The following is an 18,365-nucleotide window of genomic DNA, read 5'->3' as shown; positions in this document are numbered from 1 at the left end:
CTTGCCAATATGGATGCCCTTTATTTCTTTTTGTTGTCTGATTGCTGAGGCTAGGACTTCCGTAATACTCAATGTAGAAAACCCAAAAAGACTCCACCAGAATATTGCTAGAACTGATACAGGAATTCAGCAAATTCAGGATATAAAATCATTGTAGAGAAATCTGCTGCATTTCTCTACACCAAAAATGAAGAAGCATGAAGAGAATTCAAGGAATCAGTCCCATTTACAATAGCACCCAAAATCATGAGATACCTAGGAATACCTAATCAAAGAGGTGAAAGATGTGTATGCTGAAAACTGTAGAACACTTATGTAAGAAAGTAAAGAAGACACAAAGAAATGGAAAAACATTCCATGCTCTTGGATTGGAAGAACAAATATTATTATTAAAACGTCTATACTGCCCAAAGCCATCTACACATTCAGTGCAAGCCCCATCAAATCAACACCAGCATTTTTCACAGAGCTGGAACGAACAGTTCCAAAATTTTTGTGGAACCAGAAAAGACTCCGAATAGCCAAAGTAATGTTCAAAAAGAAAAGCAAAGTGGAAGGCATCACAATTCTGGACTTCAAGCTGTATTACAAAGCTGTAATCATTAAGAAGTGTGGTACTGGCATAAAAACAGACACATAGATCAGTGGAACAGAACAGAAAACTCAGAAGTGGACCCTCAACTGTATGGTCAACTAATCTTCGACAAAGCAGGACAGAATATTCAATGGAAAAACGACAGTCTCTTCAACAAATGATGCTGGGAAAATTGGACAGCCACATGCAGAAGAATGAAACTGAACCACTTTCTCACACCATACACAAGAATAAGCTCAAATGGATGAAGGACCTAAATGTGAAACCATCAAAATCCTAGAGGAGAAAGCAGGCAGCAACTTCTTGCTAGACCCGTCTCTGGAGGCAAGGAAACAAAAGCAAAAATGAACTTTTGGGACCTCATTAAGATGAAAAGCTTCTGCACAGCGAAGGAAACCGTCAACAAACTGAAAGGCAACCTACGGAATGGGAGAAGATATTTGCAAATGACATATCGGATAAAGGGTTAGTATCCAAAATCTATAAAGAACTTACCCAACTCAGTACCCGAAAAACAAGTAATCCAGTTAAGAAATGGGCAGGAGATATGAATAGACACTTTTCCAAAGAAGACATCCAGATGGCTAACGTGTCTACATGAAAAGATGCTCAACGTCACTCATCATCGCGGAAATACAAATCAAAACTAAAGTGAGATACCACCTCACACCAGTCAGAATGGCTAAAATTAACAACACAGGGTATAACAGATGTTGGCAACGATGCGGAGAAAGGGGAACCCTCTTACTCTGTTGGTGGGAATGCAAACTGGTGCAGCCACTCTGGAAAACAGTATGGAGGTTCCTCAAAAAGTTAAAAATAGATGTAGGAAATGCACTACTATGACCCAGTAATTGCACTACTAGGTTTTTAGGTTTTTATCCAAAGGATACAAACATACAGATTCGAAGGAGCACGTGTACCCCAGTGTTTATAGCAGCATTATCAACAATAGCCAAAATATGGAAAGAGCCCAAATGTCCATTGACTGATGAATGGATAAAGAAGAGGGTGTGTGTGTGTGAGTGATGAAGTATTACTCGGCCATCAAAACAGTGAAATCTTACCATTTGCAGTGACGTGGATAGAACTAGAGGTGGTTATGCTAAGCAAAATAAGTCAGAGAAAGACAAATATGATTTCACTCATGTGGAATTTAAGAAAACAGATGAACACAGGGGAAGGGTAGGAAAAATAAAAACAGGGAGGCAAACCACAGGAGACTCTTAAATATAGAGAACAAACTGAGGGTGGGTGGGGGGATGGGGTAATTGGGTGATAGACATTAAGGACGACACTTCTTATGAGCACTGGGTGTTACATGTAAGTGATGAATCCCTAAATTCTACTCCTGAAACCAATACTACACTATACGTTAACTAGCTTGAATTTAAACTTTAAAAAAAGTAGGTTGAAATGTACTAGGAAGTAGATTGATTACATCTTGCACAGAGGGAAGAAGCAAGGCAGGTCTTGATTTCATATTAAAGATTAAAAAAAAAAAAACCCTAACAGTGAAAATTGTTTATCAGTAAGATAAACGTCAAATGTAGTGAAGTTCACCATTTTCACCCTTCCCAGTAGTCGGTATGAGCATGAGTCCTACTACGGTGACCTGCAGTAGTTACTCCGAAGGTCTTTGAAAAGTGTTGTGGAGTCTCTGCGCCAGTCTGCTGGCTCTCTGTTCTCTTGGTTTGCGTGTTCGTTTTTTCTCTGTCCTCTGCCATCCAGCTCTTAGAATTGTGCACACCGTATCATTTCCATTTTTCCTTCTCCTTCCTTGAAGTTATATGTGGCTTCTCATGTGTTGTGGGGAAGGTATTTTTATTATTTTTCTCTTTTTTGTAATTAACATCAGTTATTACACTTATACCTACCTGGATATGGCCTAACGCCAAAATGAATGACAAAATCCACGAATCTTCTGGACCCTCTTGCCAGTTCTTATCCACAGTCCCGGTAGTGTCTGGAAGGCAGGACAAGAGAGCGTTTTGTGTAACTGTCTTGCAAATAGAGTATGTAGGGTGGCTGCTCTCTTGCTGCCTGGACCCTAAATAATAATGGCAGCTTAAATTCAACCTGCTGGGACACTATCCCACAGCTTCTGAATAATCATCCTTTCCTTCCTAAAATTATTCCCTTCCTGGTTTATATGACACTGTGCTCTCCTGGTGCCCTGCTTGCCTTTAGCCCTGCATACATTGCTTCAGAAAGCGCATCTGACTCCTTCAGTTTACCAGCCTCACTTTGATTCTGGTATGTTCCTCTGTACTTCAGTCATTTCTCACAACATTTTTATTTGCAAGTCTTAAGATTCTTTCAAATTTAATGAGCAATGAAATGAAACTACTTAGTTTTCCCTTCCTTAACTTCTGTTTGTAACTCCTACCAGTGGTAACCTCACCTTCTCTAGCACCCACCTAGGTGCAGTACCCTGAAATCATCTGCAGTTCAGTTCTCTTTTCATGCCTTTCACGGCTAGGACATCAGTCAGTTTTTTGTTTTTGTTTTTGTACATCCAAATGCTCTTCTTCTTTACAAGTGGAAAAGGCTTCATATGAGATTCGCTTTAGAAAAATGCTTTTCAACTTTCAGCCAGGTGAGAGGGTTTAATGAGGAGTCATGTTAAGCTCTCTACATGAGGATTTGACTGAAATTTTCCATGATGAAAGGACAGACTATTTCATTCATTCCTGAAGTGAACACCTGTGATGTCTGTCTCCCCTGAGTAAGCCATCCTGAATAACTCAGGATTTTTTTTTTCATTTTTTTTATTATGTTATGTTACTCAACATACATCATGGGGTTTTGATGTAGTGTTCCATGATTCATTGTTTGAGTATAACACCCAGTTCTCCATGCAGTACGTGCCCTCTTTAATACCCATCACCAGGCTAACTCATCTTCCCACCCCCCTCCCCTCAGTTTGTTTTTCAGAGCCCACAGTCTCTCATGGTTCGTCTCCCCTTCCAATTTACCCCCCTTCATTCTTCCCCTCCTGCTATCTTCTTCTTCTTTTTTTTTTTTTTAACATATAATGTATTATTTGCTTCAGAGGTACAGATCTGTGATTCAGCAGTCTTGCATACTTCACAGCGCTCACCATAGCACATACCCTCCCCAAAGTCTATCACCCAGTCACCCCATCCCTCCCACCCCCACCACTCCAGCAACCCTCAGTTTGTTCCCTGAGCTTAAGAATTCCTCATATCAATGAGGTCATATGATACATGTCTTTTTCTGATTGACTTATTTCGCTCAGCATAACCCCCTCCAGTTCCATCCACGTCGTTGCAAATGGCAAGATTTCATTCTTTTTGATGGCTGTATAATATTCCATTGTATATATATACCACATCTTCTTTATCCATTCATCTGTCGATGGACATCTTGGCTCTTTCCATAGTTTGGCTATTGTGGACACTGCTGCTATAAACATCGGGGTACACGTACCCCTTCGGATCTCTATATTTGTATCTTTGGGGTAAATACCCAGTAGTGCAATTGCTGGATCATATGGTAGTTCTATTTTCAACTTTTTGAAGAACCTCCCTACTGTTTTCCAGAGTGGCTGCACCAGCTTGCATTCCCACCAACAGTGTAGGAGGGTTCCCTCCCCTTTCTCTGCATCCCCGCCAACATCTGTCCTTTCCTGACTTGTTAATTTTAGCCATTCTGATTGGTGTAGGGTGATACCTCATTGAGGTTTTGATTTGGATTTCCCTCATGCTGAGTGATGTTGAGCACTTTTTCATGTGTATGTTGGCTCTTTGGATCTCTTCTTTGGAAAAATGTCTGTTCATGTCTTCTGCCCATTTCTTGATTGGATCATTTGTTCTTTGGGTGTTGAGTTTGGTAAGTTCTTTATAGATTTTGGATACTAGCCCTTTATTTGATGTGTCACTTGCAAATATCTTCTCCCATTCTGTCGGTTGTCTTTTGGTTTTGTTGACTGTTTCTTTTGCTGTGCAAAAGCTTTTTATCTTGATGAGGTCCCAATAGTTCATTTTTACCCTTGCTTCCCTTGCCTTTGGCAATGTTTCTAGGAAGAAGTTGCTGCAGCTGAGGTCGAAGAGATTGCTGCCTCTGTTCTCCTTTAGGATGTTGATGGACTCCTATCTCACATTTAGGTCTTTCAACCATTTTGAGTCTATTTTTGTGTGTGGTGAAAGGAAATGGTCCAGTTTCATTCTTCTGCATGTGGCTGTCCAATTTTCCCAACACCATTTGTTGAAGAGACTGTCTTTTTTACATTGGACATTCTTGCCTGCTTTGTCGAAGATTAGTTGACCATAGAGTTGAGGGTCCATTTCTGGGCTCTCAATTCTGTTCCATTGATCTACGTGTCTGTTTTTGTGCCAGTACCATACTGTCTTGATGATGACAGCTTTGTAATAGAGCTGGAAGTCCAGAATTGTGATGCCGCCAGCTTTGCCTTTCTTTTCCAACATTCCTCTGGCTATGCGGGGTCTTTTCTGGTTACATACAAATTTTAGGATTATTTGTTCCATGTCTTTGAAAAAAGTGGATGGTATTTTGATGGGATTGCATTGAATGTGTAGATTGCTCTAGGTAGCATTGACATCTTCACATTTTTGTTCTTCCAGTCCATGACCATGGAACATTTTTCCATTTCTTTGTGTCTTCCTCAGTTTCTTTCATGAGTATTTTATAGTTTTCTGAGTACAGTTTCTTTGTCTCTTTGGTTAGATTTATTCCTAGGTATCTTATGATTTTGGGTGCAATTGTAAATGGGATCGACTCCTTAATTTCTCTTTATTCTGTCTTGTTGTTGGTGTAAAGAAATGCAGCTGATTTCTGTGCATTGATTTTATATCCTGCCACTTGACTGAATTCCTGTATGAGTTCTAGCAGTTTTGGGGTGGAGTCTTTTGGGTTTTCCACATAAAGTATCATATCATCTGCAAAGAGTGAGAGTTTGACTTCTTCTTTGCTGATTTGGATGCCTTTTATTTCTTTTTGTTGTCTGATTGCTGTGGCTAGGACTTCTAGTACTATGTTGAATAGCAGTGGTGATAGTGGACAACCCTGCCGTGTTCCTGACCTTAGGGGGAAAGCTCTCAGTTCTTCCCCATCGAGAATGATATTCGCTGTGAGTTTTTCACAGCCTATACTCTATGCCTATACTCTGAAGAGTTTTGATCAAGAAAGGATGCTGTACTTTGTCAAATGCTTTTTTTGCATCTATTGAGAGGATCATATGGTTCTTGTTCTTTCTTTTATTAATGTATTGTATCACATTGATTGATTTGCGGATATTGAACCAACCTTGCAGCCCAGGGATTAATCCCACTTGGTTGTGGTGAATAATCCTTTTAATGTACTGTTGGATCCTATTGGCTAGTATTTTGGTGAGAATTTTTGCATCCTTGTTCATCAAGGATATTGGTCTGTAATTCTCCTTTTTGATGGGGTCTTTGTCTGGTTTTGGGATCAAGGTAATGGTGGCCTCATAAAACGAGTTTGGAAGTTTTCCTTCCATTTCTATATTTTGGAACAGTTTCAGAAGGATAGGTATTAATTCTTCTTTAAATGTTTGGTAGAATTCCCCTGGGAAGCCATCTGGCTCTGGGCTTTTGTTTGGTGGGAGAGTTTTGATGACTGCTTCAATTTCCTTAGTGGTTATAGGTCTGTTCAGATTTTCTATTTCTTCCTGGTTCAGTTTTGGTAGTTGATACATCTCTAGGAATGCATCCATTTCTTCCAGGTTATCTAATTTGCTGGCATAGAGTTGCTCATAATATGTTCTATAATTGTATATTTTTGGTGTTGGTTGTGATCTCTCCTCTTTCATTCATAATTTTGTTGATTTGGGTCATTTCTCTTTTCTTTTTGATAAGTCTGGCCACGGGTTTATCAGTCTTGTTAATTCTTTCAACGAACCAGCTCCTTGTTTCGTTGATCTGTTCTGCTGTTCTTTTGGTTTCTATTTCACTGATTTCTGCTCTGATCTTTATTATTTCTCTTCTCCTGCTGGGTTTAGGCTTTATTTGCTGTTCCTTCTCCAGCTCCTTTAGGTGTAGGGTTAGGTTATGTATTTGAGACCTTTCTTGTTTCTTGAGAAAGACTTGTATTGCTATATACTTTGTCTGAGGACTGCCTTTGCTGTATCCCGAAGATTTTGAACAGTTGTGTTTTCATTTTCATTGGTTTCCATGAATTTTTTTAATTCTTCTTTAATTTCCTGGTTGACCCATTCATTCTTTAGTAGATTGCTCTTTAGCCTCCATGTATTTGAGTTCTTTCCGACTTTCCTGTTGTGATTGAGTTCTAGTTTGAAAGCATTGTGGTCTAAAAATATGCAAGGAATGATCCCAGTCTTTTGGTACCGGTTGAGACCTGATTTGTGACCTAGGATATGATCTATTCTGGAGAATGTTACATGGGTGCTAGAGAAGAATGTGTATTCTGTTGCTTTGGGATGGAATGTTCTGAATATGTCTGTGAAGTCCATTTGGTCCAGTGTGTCATTTAAAGTCTTTATTTTCTTGTTGATCTTTTGCTTAGACAATCTGTCCATTTCAGTGAGGGGGGTGTTAAAGTCCCCCACTATTATTGTATTGTTGTCAATGTGTTTCTTTGCTTTTGTTACTAATTGCCTTATATAATTGGCTGCTCCCATGTTAGGGGCATAGATATTTACAATTGTTAGATCTTCTTGTTGGATAGACTCTTTAAGTAGGATATAGTGTCCTTCCTCGTCTCTTATTACAGTCTTTGGTTTAAAATCTAATTTGTCTGATACAAGGATTGCCACCCCAGCTTTCTTTTGGTGTCCATTAGCATGGTAAATGGTTTTCCACCCCTTCACTTTCGATCTGGGGGTGTCTTTCAGTCTAAAATGAGTCTCTTGCAGACAGCATATCGATGGGTCTTGTTTTTTAATCCAGTCTGATAGCCTGTGTCTTTTGACTGGGGGCATTTAGCCCATTTACGTTCAGGGTAACTATTGAAAGATAGGAATTTAGTGCCATTGTGTTGCCTGTAAGGTGACTATTACTGTATATTGTCTGTGTTCCTTTCTGGTCTATGTTGCTTTTAGGCTCTCTCTTTGTTTAGAGGACCCCTTTCAATATTTCTTGTAGGGCTGGGCGCCTGGGTGGCTCAGATGGTTAAGCGTCTGCCTTTGGCTCAGGTCATGATCCCAGGGTCCTGGGATCGAGTCCCACATCGGGCTCTCTGCTCCTTGGGAGCCTGCTTCTCCCTTGCCTCTCTCTCTCTCTCTCTCTCTCTGTCTCTCATGAATGAATAAATAAAATCTTTAAAAAAAAAAAATTTCTTGTAGGGCTGGTTTTGTGTTTGCAAATTCCTTTAGTTTTTGTTTGTCCTGGAAGCTTTTTATCTCTCCTTCAATTTTCAATGACAGCCTAGCTGGATAGAGTATTCTTGGCTGCATATTTTTCTCATTTAGTGCTCTGACTATATCCTGCCAGTCCTTTCTGGCCTGCCAGGTCTCTGTGGATAGGTCTGTTGCCAATCTAATGTTTCTACCCTTGTAGGTTACATACCTCTTCTCCCGAGCTGCTTTCAGGATTTTCTCTTTGTCTCTGACACTCGTAAGTCTTACTATTAGATTATGGGGTGTTGAACCTATTTTTATTGATTTGGGAGGGGTTCTCTGTGCTTCCTGGATTTTGATGCCTGTTTCCTTCCCCAAATTAGGGAAGTTCTCGGTTATAATTTGCTCCAGTGTACCTTCTGCCCCCCTCTTTCTTCTTCTTCTGGGATCCCAATTATTCTAATGTTTCGTCTTATGTTATCGTTTATCTCTTGAATTCTGCCCTTGTGATCCAGTAGTTGTTTCTCTCTCTTTTTCTCAGCTTCTTTATTTTCCATCATTTGGTCTTCTTTATCGCTAATTTTCTCTTCTGCCTCATTTATCCTAGCAGTGAGAGCCTCCATTTTTGATTGCACCTCATTAATAGCCTTTTTGATTTCGACTTGGTTAGATCTTAGTTTTTATTTCTCCAGAAAGGGTTTCTCTAATAACTTCCATGCTTTTTTCAAGCCCAGCTAGTATCTTTAAAATCATCATTCTGAACTCTAGTTCTGACATCGTACTAATGTCCGTATTGAGTAGGTCCCTGGCAGTCGTTACTACCTCTTGTTCTTTTTGTTGAGGTGATTTTATCCATCTTGTCATTTTGTCCAGAGGAGAATAGATGAATGAGAGAACAAAATGGTAACAGGGTAACAACGTTCCCAGAAAATATACTCTAAACAAATCAGAAAAGACCTGAAACCGGGGGGGAAAGAAAGGGAAAGAAAGGAAAAAGAAAAAGATGAAAACAAAAACAGAACAAAACAAAAAAAACAGAATATGATCAAATATGATCAGGCTGGTGCATAGATCAGTGCCACATACTAGATTTTGGGTGTATTTTGGTCTGTTAGAAGAAAGTGCCTCCCAAAATTTTAAAGAAAGAAAACCTTACATATGTACAAAAATAAGGGTTAATATGATGAAGCGATGGAATATGACTGTAAAGATGAAAATTATAAAAGACTTTATAAAAGGAATTGATAAGAAGTTTGAAAAAAGAAAGAAGAAGATTTAAAAAAAAAAGGGATAGAATGTGATCAGGCAGGAGACTAGAACAAAGCCATACACTAGAGATTTAGGGTATATTTTGATCTGTTAGAAGAAACTGTATCTCAAAATTTTAAAGAGAGACCCAATTATATATATATGCCAAAAATAGGGGTAACTACTGTGAAGGGATAGAATATGAATCTGAAAATGAAAAAATAAAAATGTTTTTTTTTTAAAGGATTGATAAGATGTTGGTTAAAAAGGGAAAAAGAAAAATTCAAAAAAAAATTAACTTTGAAAGACTAAAGAATCATGGTAAAAAAAGCCATGGATTCTATGTGCAGTATTCCCCTAGCTCTGGAGTTCTGCCGTTCTCATTGATTGGTAAACTTGGTCTTGGCTGGCTGTTCTTGCTCATCTGGGGGAGGGGCCTGTTGCCGTGGTTCCCACATGTCTTTGCTGGAGGTGGAATTGCCCCGCCCTTGCTGGTCTGGGCTAAGTAATCTGCTTGGGTTTGCTCTCAGGAACTTTTGTTCCCTGCAAGCTTTGTGTACAGCTTCGGAGGACGAAAGTGAAAATGGCGGCCTCCCAATCTCCGCCCTGGAGGAGCCGAGAACTCGGGGTCCCGCTTCTCAGTGAGCCCCCAGAGAAAAGCCGCCAGTCACTCCCGTCTCCCCGGTCTCCAGCCGCACTCCGTGCTCACCCGGCCTGTGACGGCGCGTTTCTATCTCTGGCACCCGACCCCGGGTGGAGTCTCCAAACCCAGCAGACCCCTGCAGTGCGCTCCCGCGCTTCTCGTCCCAGGGGAGGAAGGGGAGTCTCCCCGGATCTGCCACTTGTTGGGTCCCTGCTGGAGGAGCAATGGCCTGACTGTGCCGCGGATCACGGTTTATGGCAACCCCGATTTGAGAGCCCGCTCCTCGGTTCCGACTCTGCAGCCGGCTTCCCCGCTCTGATACCTGGGAGCTCTTCTGCACTCAGGCACCCCCGGTCTTTCTGTGACCCCGAGGGTCCTGAGACCACACTGTCCTGCGAGGATTCCACCCCCCATTGGCCCCTGGAGCGACGTCCCTCAGCGGAGCAGACTTCTAAAAGTTCTGATTTTGTGCCCCAGGCTCTATCACTTGCCAGAGCGGCCGACAGAGGCCCCCTACCCCGCTGTCTATCCTCCCGAATATTGCCTCGGATTCACTAATCTGCACGTCCTACCTTCCAGAAAGTGGTCGCTTTTCTGTCCAGAGAGTTGTTGCTATTCTTTTCTTTGATCTCCTGTTGATTTCGTAGGTGTTCAGAATGGTTTGATCCCTATCCAGCTGAATTCCTGAGACCAGACAAAATCTAGGTCTCCTTCTCCTCTGCCATCTTGCTCCTCCCCCAACTCAGGATTTTTAATAACTCCCTTATTCAAGAATCATAAGTAGTGGCTTATTTCCTTTTTTTTTTTTAACTTGGCTTTCAAGCCTTCCTATTATCTTCCAGCATTTTTCTCATGATAGTCCTAATCTAGTCAGATTGTCCTCACTTTCCCAAAAAAGATGTTCCATCTCCGTGTCATGTACAGTGGTGTTCTTCAACTGGAGAGCCAACCCTTTTCTTGCCTCCCGTGTGTCGTCCTCATCCTTTGAGGCCCATCTCACCCTGTAAGCCTTCTCTCACTATGTCAGGTGGGTCACTGAAGTGATCTCTCATTTCTGTGAACTTCTGAAGCTTTTCTGGTTTTATCAGGGTCATTCAGCTCTGCCCTCAATCTTAGGTGCAATTGTAGTGTTCCTTAGTTGCATTGTGGTAAAGCTTGTTGCACCCTAGCCAGAAAGCAGCTTGTACTCCACATCACCTCACAGAACGGCTGTACGTGGTATACGCTCAGTAAACGGTGGTAGTGGTTTCACCTGTAAACCATATAGAGTTGGGGGAAAATGCTGAAAACATAATCCAATCCAGTTTTTCTTTCAGGCTCGTGATGCAGAGAGCATTATGCTAAATCTTGCAGGACAGCTCATCATGATGCAGAGGGACAGATCGGGCCCTCAGATCCGGGAGAAGGACAGTAACCCTAACCAAAGGAAACTTGTGAGTAAAATGCAAATCACGTAGAACATTAGAGATGAAGGAATAAAAGAATTTAAGAGGAGAGTATCGTCTTGTGACTTGGAAACCGGGTTTAAGACTATTTGTGAAGGGTGAATAAGAACATCCCGAAACAATAATAAAATGTTCCCTACTCTAGATGTTATTGCTTAGGCATTATTATTTGTTAATTCTAATGGCAAAGTAAGATAAATTGGTGAAATTTGTGGGGTTTTTTGGTTTTGTTTTGTCTCATTTTTAGATTTAAATACACATACTTTGAAAGGCAGGGTACTGTTCTTGACTCTAATTCTAAATAGAGTCCCCTAATTTTCCCAAAACAAGTTGTGCTATCATTTATTAGTGCCAGGCAACTTCAGAATGTACAAATTTAATAGGGAAAAAATGGATTTTTGTCTTTGCTTCTCCAGCTGCCATTCTGTCCTCCTGTTGTCCTCGCCCAGTCTGTTGAGAATGTCTGGACTACGTGTCGAGCAAATAAACAAAAGCGTCACCTTCTGGAGGCCCTCTGGCTGAGCTGCGGAGGGGCAGGGATGAAAGTGTGGCTCCCTCTCTTCCCCAGGGACCACCGCAAGCCCCATTCCTTCTTGTCCCAGCGGATCATGCTGCCTTTTCACATCAATATCTACCCCCTGGCTGTTCTGTTTGAAGACGCATTGGTCCTCGGTGCTGTCAATGACACTTTGCTCTATGATTCCTTGTACACGCGGAGCAGTGCTAGGGAGCAGATGGAGGTGCTCTTCCCTTACTGTGTTGTGGAGAGAACCTCTCAGATCTACCTCCACCACATTCTGCGGCAGCTGCTGGTCAGGAACCTTGGGGAGCAGGCCCTGCTCTTAGCCCAGTCCTGTGCCGCTTTACCTTACTTCCCTCATGTGCTGGAGCTCATGCTCCACGAAGTGCTGGAAGAAGAAGCTACCTCACGGGAACCCATTCCCGACCCTCTGCTTCCCACTGTGGCCAAGTTTATCACCGAATTCCCCCTCTTCCTGCAGACGGTTGTTCATTGTGCTAGGAAGACTGAATATGCCCTGTGGAATTATCTTTTTGCAGCCGTTGGAAACCCCAAGGACTTGTTTGAGGAATGCCTGATGGCTCAGGATTTGGACACAGCTGCCTCTTACCTTATTATCTTACAGGTAACAATTCTCTTCTTATAAAGTACAAGAATTAATGAGCTTACATAGGGGGGAGGGAAGAAGTGTCCTGTGTTGACACTGTGATGATGTTCAAAGGATTCATGCAGTCTGGTTTTCTATTCTATGTAATATATAATACATAGAATAACATGCACATATTACGTAGGAAATATAATAGTAATTATTTTGAATATTAGCAAGTTTAAGTTAATATTAGCTAATTTGAGCTATCTGTCCGAGCCTGTCACAGTAATAGATTCGTTTCCTTCTAGTGTGGAATCGCCGAGGGGACTCTGGTTAAAGCCTGGGTCCTCCTAGCAGAGCACCTTCTGTTAGGCTCCCCATAGCAAGCCGGGGAAACGCAGGCCTGCCACACTACCTTACAGCACACGGGTCTTCTCAAAATAGTGGCTTCTTTGAGACTCCTGAAAATCTGTGTCATTATATATTTGACAGAAGGGCTTGATAGTTGCTGTTCTTATCAGTCTGATACAGATTTGACAGGCTGCACTTAGCGGTGCTTTCAAATTACTGGAAAGTTGTTTTCATTGATATAAGAAGCTAACCATAAACTTGGTTTAAACTCTGCCTGAAGCACATTTCTGATCCACTTACTTGCTTCATGACAACTGACTGAAGCCAGAGGAAATAGTCCAGCAGAGGCGGGATGGCCCCGAAAGTCTGTGATTCCCGGGCTTATCTAAAAAAGCCACAGAATGATAAAAATAGAAACAAAATAAATGCAGCTGTGTTTTGTCTTAGGTCACCCCTTAGACTCCCAGGGATCTGCCAAGCAATGGGATTGGACACTTTCTCTGTATCAGAATTCCAGCGTTGCTGTGGATTGTCAGATAATTACAGTTAAACTTGCCTATGAGATGCCTTTCCCTGAAGGCCAAGGCAGGCGATCTTGTGAAGTTTTCGAAAGAATTTGTGAGGACACTTTTTGTGTAGCAGTCCTGCCTACTGTTGCCCAGAGCTAAGAGTACTTTTGTCACAGCCTCAAAAACTGTCACAAGAGGGAGACCTGAGCTTTTGGGAGTCAGGCAAATCTAGATTTGTGTTCTTGCATTTTTGCTGGTCTTCAGCAAGTTACTGAACTCAGTTTCCTCATCTGTAAAATAGGAAAGGCATAACCACTTTGCAGAGTTGCTGGGAACCAGGAAAGATAGAATGTGGGTCAGGTTTATGTAAGATGTCTGACTTTTTTAGAAAGTTTAGAAAATCCTAATTTATAGTACACCAGCAGAGTGTTTGCCTCGCTTTTCCTTGCACGATACTTTCTATTGCTCCTTTCATTCTTACTATTAAGTACTCCCCTACAGAGGTATAGCTGCATTCCTTCTGTGGTATAGAAATCAGAGAGATAAAAAATTGCTCATACTTCCCAAATCATTTGCCGTATAAAAGGAATGCTTGTCTTTGGTTATTTCTGTAGAATATGGAAGTCCCAGCAGTAAGTAGGCAGCATGCCACCCTTCTGTTCAACACAGCCCTGGAACAAGGCAAATGGGACCTATGTCGACACATGATTCGATTTCTTAAAGCCATTGGCTCTGGAGAATCTGAGACCCCTCCATCCACACCTACTGCTCAGGTTGGTTGCAAAATCGCACAGCCTCTCTAGGCCATACACCTACACGGCATCTTTCTCTAACGGTACCGCACATCATGTGTAATCTTAGGAACCCAGTTCAAGTGGTGGATTTGAGTTCTTCAGGAATCGAAGCATCAGTTTATCCCAGTCAGCTGAAAATGTTCCTGCTAGTAAATTCAGCTTACAGAAAACACTGAGTATGCCATCTGGTCCTTCTGGAAAAAGGTAAAAGAATAATGAGCCATTACTGCTTTTAGGGCCTTCTGTGACACACATTGCATTTTAGGGCATTTGTAAAATTGGATCTTATGAAAACCACCGTTTGATCAAATGCAATTCCTTTCTTCATTTCTGAAAGGCTTGAAGATCACACAAAATGCTTCCCCTTTTTTCCTCCGAAGTTCACTTTGTTACTCTTTGTACAATTTCTGTCCCTTGTCCTAGAGTAGGGCTTGTGTACCCATTCTGAAGGTAGCTCACTTCACATTACCTTGATAATAGAGGACCAGAATAAAAAGGAAGATAAGTAATTCTGCACATGATCCAAAAGCCTTCCTATAGTCCATAGTTTTACCTTTCTTTCCAACTCTACCTCATGACAAAAAAAGTTTAGTCCCCATGTACTTGACTCTCCAGTGACTCTTCACTGGAGAAGTCATTAAATAGGGAGAGCCAAGAGGAAGTGTATCCTGAAGACAGAAACCTGCATCACCCATAGATGGGTTATTGTCTCCTGAGAGGTTACTGTGAACTCATACTGAACATTATAAAAAAGACTTTCCTCTGGTTTGTGAGGTCCTTGTGTTCTTTCCTCCATTGTTACATGTTCTAAGCTCTTCTCTCTCCCCTAGTCCTTTCTTTTATATTGTTTTCATTGTTACTACAGTGCCTGACACATAATGAGAACTGACTGAACATTTTCTATCATGACATTTACTACTTTTTCTTATCACAGTCATTTATACCACCCTTACTCCCAGTATCTACACACACAGTCATGGGCTGTATACAAGTAAAATGTAACCACGGCCTACTACAAACAGTAGCTTCTCGGCTGTGCCTTTGCAGAATGTGATCACTGGCTCATCCGTCTGAAGTGTTCAGTATGTGCCAGGCATGGTTTGAAGCATTTACATGTGTACGTCTTTTCATCCTTACAACTTATAAGGGTCGGCACTGTTGTTAACCACACTGTGTGGGTGAAGAAACAGAGGCCCAGAAAGTAAGCTTGGTTATGTTCACTCAAGTAGTGAGTTGGCAGAGCCAAGATCTGAATCCAGACAGTCGTCCAGGACTGCCTCTCACGGAAGGCACCACATGGCCCAGTTACCAAACCAGTCAGCCCACATCAGCCCAGATGAGTAAGGGATGATAGACTGCGTGTCGTCACGTTGTAAGTTTTTAAGCATCGGTCGTATATTTATGTGTCTGCTTATCTCCCACTCCTGTGCACAGACTTCATTTTGCTTTGTTTGTCTCTTCTCTGTTTCTTTGATCTGATCTCCTCACCTCTTTTCATTGGGCTCTTCAAATACGGCATTATTCGCTCCCTTTCTTTCCTTCAACCAGTCACCACCCTCCTCCTTGGTTTGGTTTTGTCCGTCTCCTCTTTTTCCCTCTTCCATATTTCCGTTCTACAAATGTGTCTGAAGAGCCTACCGTGTTCCGGGTGTTGTTCAGCTCGTGGTATCCCGCGGAGGAAAGCCCTGATCATTTGTCTTCATTCAGTCATAGCTCGATCTTGGATCTCTCACCTCGTTCTCAGCGTTGTCAGTACTGCTGCATACAGCTACGTGAGGTCGTCCAGGAACAGTTTCTCTGCAGCTTTCTTGTGTTCCTCCTTACAGATGGAGCAAAGACAGTGACTGTGCTGAGAACATGTACATTGACATGATGCTCTGGAGACACGCTCGGCGTCTCTTGGAAGAAGTTCGGCTGAAGGACCTCGGCTGCTTTGCAGCCCAGTTGGGCTTTGAACTAATCAGCTGGCTGTGCAGGGAGCGCACTCGGGCCGCACGGGTGGACAACTTCGTGCTGGCCCTGAAGAGACTCCACAAAGATTTCCTGTGGCCGCTTCCCATCATCCCAGCCTCTTCTCTCAGTTCTCCTTTCAGGAATGGAAAATACCGAACAGGTAGCGTAGGCTCATGTCATTCCATCTCAGATTATCATCATTATTGGGCCGTCTTCTAATCTAGGAGAAGACAAAGTGAAATTATTTTGGTGAAAGAAAAATTAAAAGATAAAGATTTTTAGTTCAGGTCTTTCACAGAAGACTGTTCTAATTACTATTACTCATGAACGTCCAAACAAAAACCTTTTATTGTGGCATTTGGAAACTTCATCTCAAGAACCAAGGGAAAGCACTTAAAAGATGAACAGAATAAATTCTGTTCAGTGCTAATGAGACGTGATGATGTAAGTTGACTGTTAGATGGCATTACATAGTCTTGCTTCCCTGGTTCACGGGTGGATGGTGCGGTGTACTTGGCTTTGAACTTTCAGTGTTGGGGAGTAGCAGGGAAAGAAGCTGAAATAACCAAGCTGGGAATGGTGGTGCGTGCATCTTTTGAATTCCCACTTTCTTGTTTTGGGGCCTGCCTTGCAGTAGGAGAGCAGCTGTTAAAGGCCCAGTCAGCGGACCCGTTTCTAAACCTTGAGATAGACGCAGGTGTCTCTCATGTACAACGAAGTCAGAGCTGGCTCGGCAACATCGGCCCCACCCATCATGAGATCGACACAGCCTCGTCCCACGGACCGCAAATGCAAGACGCCTTTCTGTCACCTTTATCTAATAAAGGTAAATGTCATTTTAAACCCTCGCTTCTCCTTAGTTCCTTTAGAAGGTTTCTGTGCCCTAGCACTTCAGAAATAGAGCTTCACTCTTTGCAGATATGTCCTGGAGGATTAGTCATGAGAATCCGCTGGAGGGGTGGATAGTTTCTAGAACAAGGCCACACTGGCCTGAACTATACTTTGCCATATTTATTTTAGATGAACGAAATAGGTAAAATCTCATTACAGACCAGCGCCAACACATGAAACTGTGCGCTTGGTTTTAATGATACAGAAACACTAACTTTGAACTTCAAGTAAGCAAAGTGTTATCTCCGTGTGAAGAATACCATTCTTCTCATAAGTAGACATGGACCATAAAATATCGTACTCCATTGTCTCCTGTTTTTTATATTACTGATAAAAATTTGTAGAAACTTTCTTTTTCTCTTGCAAGTTCCTGTGTAATATCCTTCATTTTGCCTCTTAGTCTTCAAAGCCTCGTTTACTCTCTGGCCCTTTACCAAAAAGTGCGTACAATCCTCTGCCTTCAGTGTTAGTACGGCTACAGACTGAAGCGGCTTCAGAGCAGTGCGTGTTGCTGAGGCTCGTACAGTCCCGGGGGTGTAAGTAGCCCGTAGGCTGACTGTCGGAAGCTTTCTTCATGGCCAGGGACTTGCTCGGTGTTTGATTTTCAGTCTGTCATCACCATTTCTTGAGCTTCTCCCACGTGGAGAAGCTTACAGCTTCCATTACTTTTGTTTAAGTTGTAGAAGATACACGTAGTATGTACCCCCTCAACCAGTTTTAAGTACACAGTTCAGTAGGGTCGAGTCCATTCACAGTGTTGTGCAGCCCCCCTTCAGAACTCTATCTTGCCAAGCGAAGATTCTCTACCCATTAAATAACACTCCCCGCCCCCCCCCCCTCCCCGGGACTGGCTGTCGCCACTCTGTTTTCTGTCTCTGTGAACTTGACTACTTCAGATACCTCATATAAGTGGAATCCTACAGTGTTTGTCTTCCTGTGACTCAGGCTTATTTCACTTAGCATAATGTTCTCCGAGTTCATGCCTGTCGCAGCATGTGTGGGAATTTAGTTCCTTTTTAAAGCTGTATGGCACCCCGTTGTGTGTATACACCACATTTTGTTTATCCATCCATCTACCCATTGATGAGCACTTGGTTGCTTCCGCCTTTTGGTTATTGTGAATAACGCTGCAGTGAACATAGGAGTTCAGATAGCGCTTCAAGATGCTGCTTTCAATTCTTTTGGGTATATATATCCAGAAGTGGAAATGCCAGAACATAGGGTTATTCTTTAATTTTTTGAGGAACTATCAACCCACCAACATTGATAAAGGGTTCCAGTTTCTTGACATTCTTGCCAATACTTTATTTGCTGGGGATTTTTGTTTGTTTGTTTGTTTGTTTGTTTATAGTAGCCGTCCTAAGAGACATGAGGTAATATCATTGCTTGCTTTTTTTTTTAAAGAAAACTCTTTAAAGAGTTCATTTCAAATATATTTTAAAGTTAGAGGTAATAGTATCATGGAGCCCTTGTTGCTACCCCCGTGTATCTGTTACCCAGCTTCAGCTGTTACCAACTCGTGACCAA

At 42.0% G+C, this 18,365-nt stretch overlaps 1 protein-coding gene across 2 annotated transcripts in view; it reads left to right on the top strand.

The window, feature by feature from the left end:
• RIC1 (RIC1 homolog, RAB6A GEF complex partner 1) overlaps nucleotides 1-18,365 on the top strand; it is a 165,887-nt gene that overhangs the window by 142,185 nt on the left and 5,337 nt on the right. For both annotated transcript variants that reach the window (XM_044920659.1, XM_021694471.2), the window contains 6 exons: nucleotides 11,103-11,219; nucleotides 11,648-12,376; nucleotides 13,815-13,973; nucleotides 14,062-14,198; nucleotides 15,821-16,107; nucleotides 16,582-16,773. In XM_044920659.1, the coding sequence (XP_044776594.1) occupies nucleotides 11,103-11,219; nucleotides 11,648-12,376; nucleotides 13,815-13,973; nucleotides 14,062-14,198; nucleotides 15,821-16,107; nucleotides 16,582-16,773 (1,621 nt within the window). The remainder of the gene's footprint in view (nucleotides 1-11,102; nucleotides 11,220-11,647; nucleotides 12,377-13,814; nucleotides 13,974-14,061; nucleotides 14,199-15,820; nucleotides 16,108-16,581; nucleotides 16,774-18,365) is intronic.

The sequence above is a fragment of the Neomonachus schauinslandi genome, chromosome 13 (genome assembly GCF_002201575.2).
Source record: "Neomonachus schauinslandi chromosome 13, ASM220157v2, whole genome shotgun sequence".
Lineage (NCBI taxonomy): Eukaryota > Metazoa > Chordata > Mammalia > Carnivora > Phocidae > Neomonachus > Neomonachus schauinslandi.
Note: the sequence above shows the minus strand (reverse complement) of the source record. Positions and strands in the feature narration are given on the sequence as shown.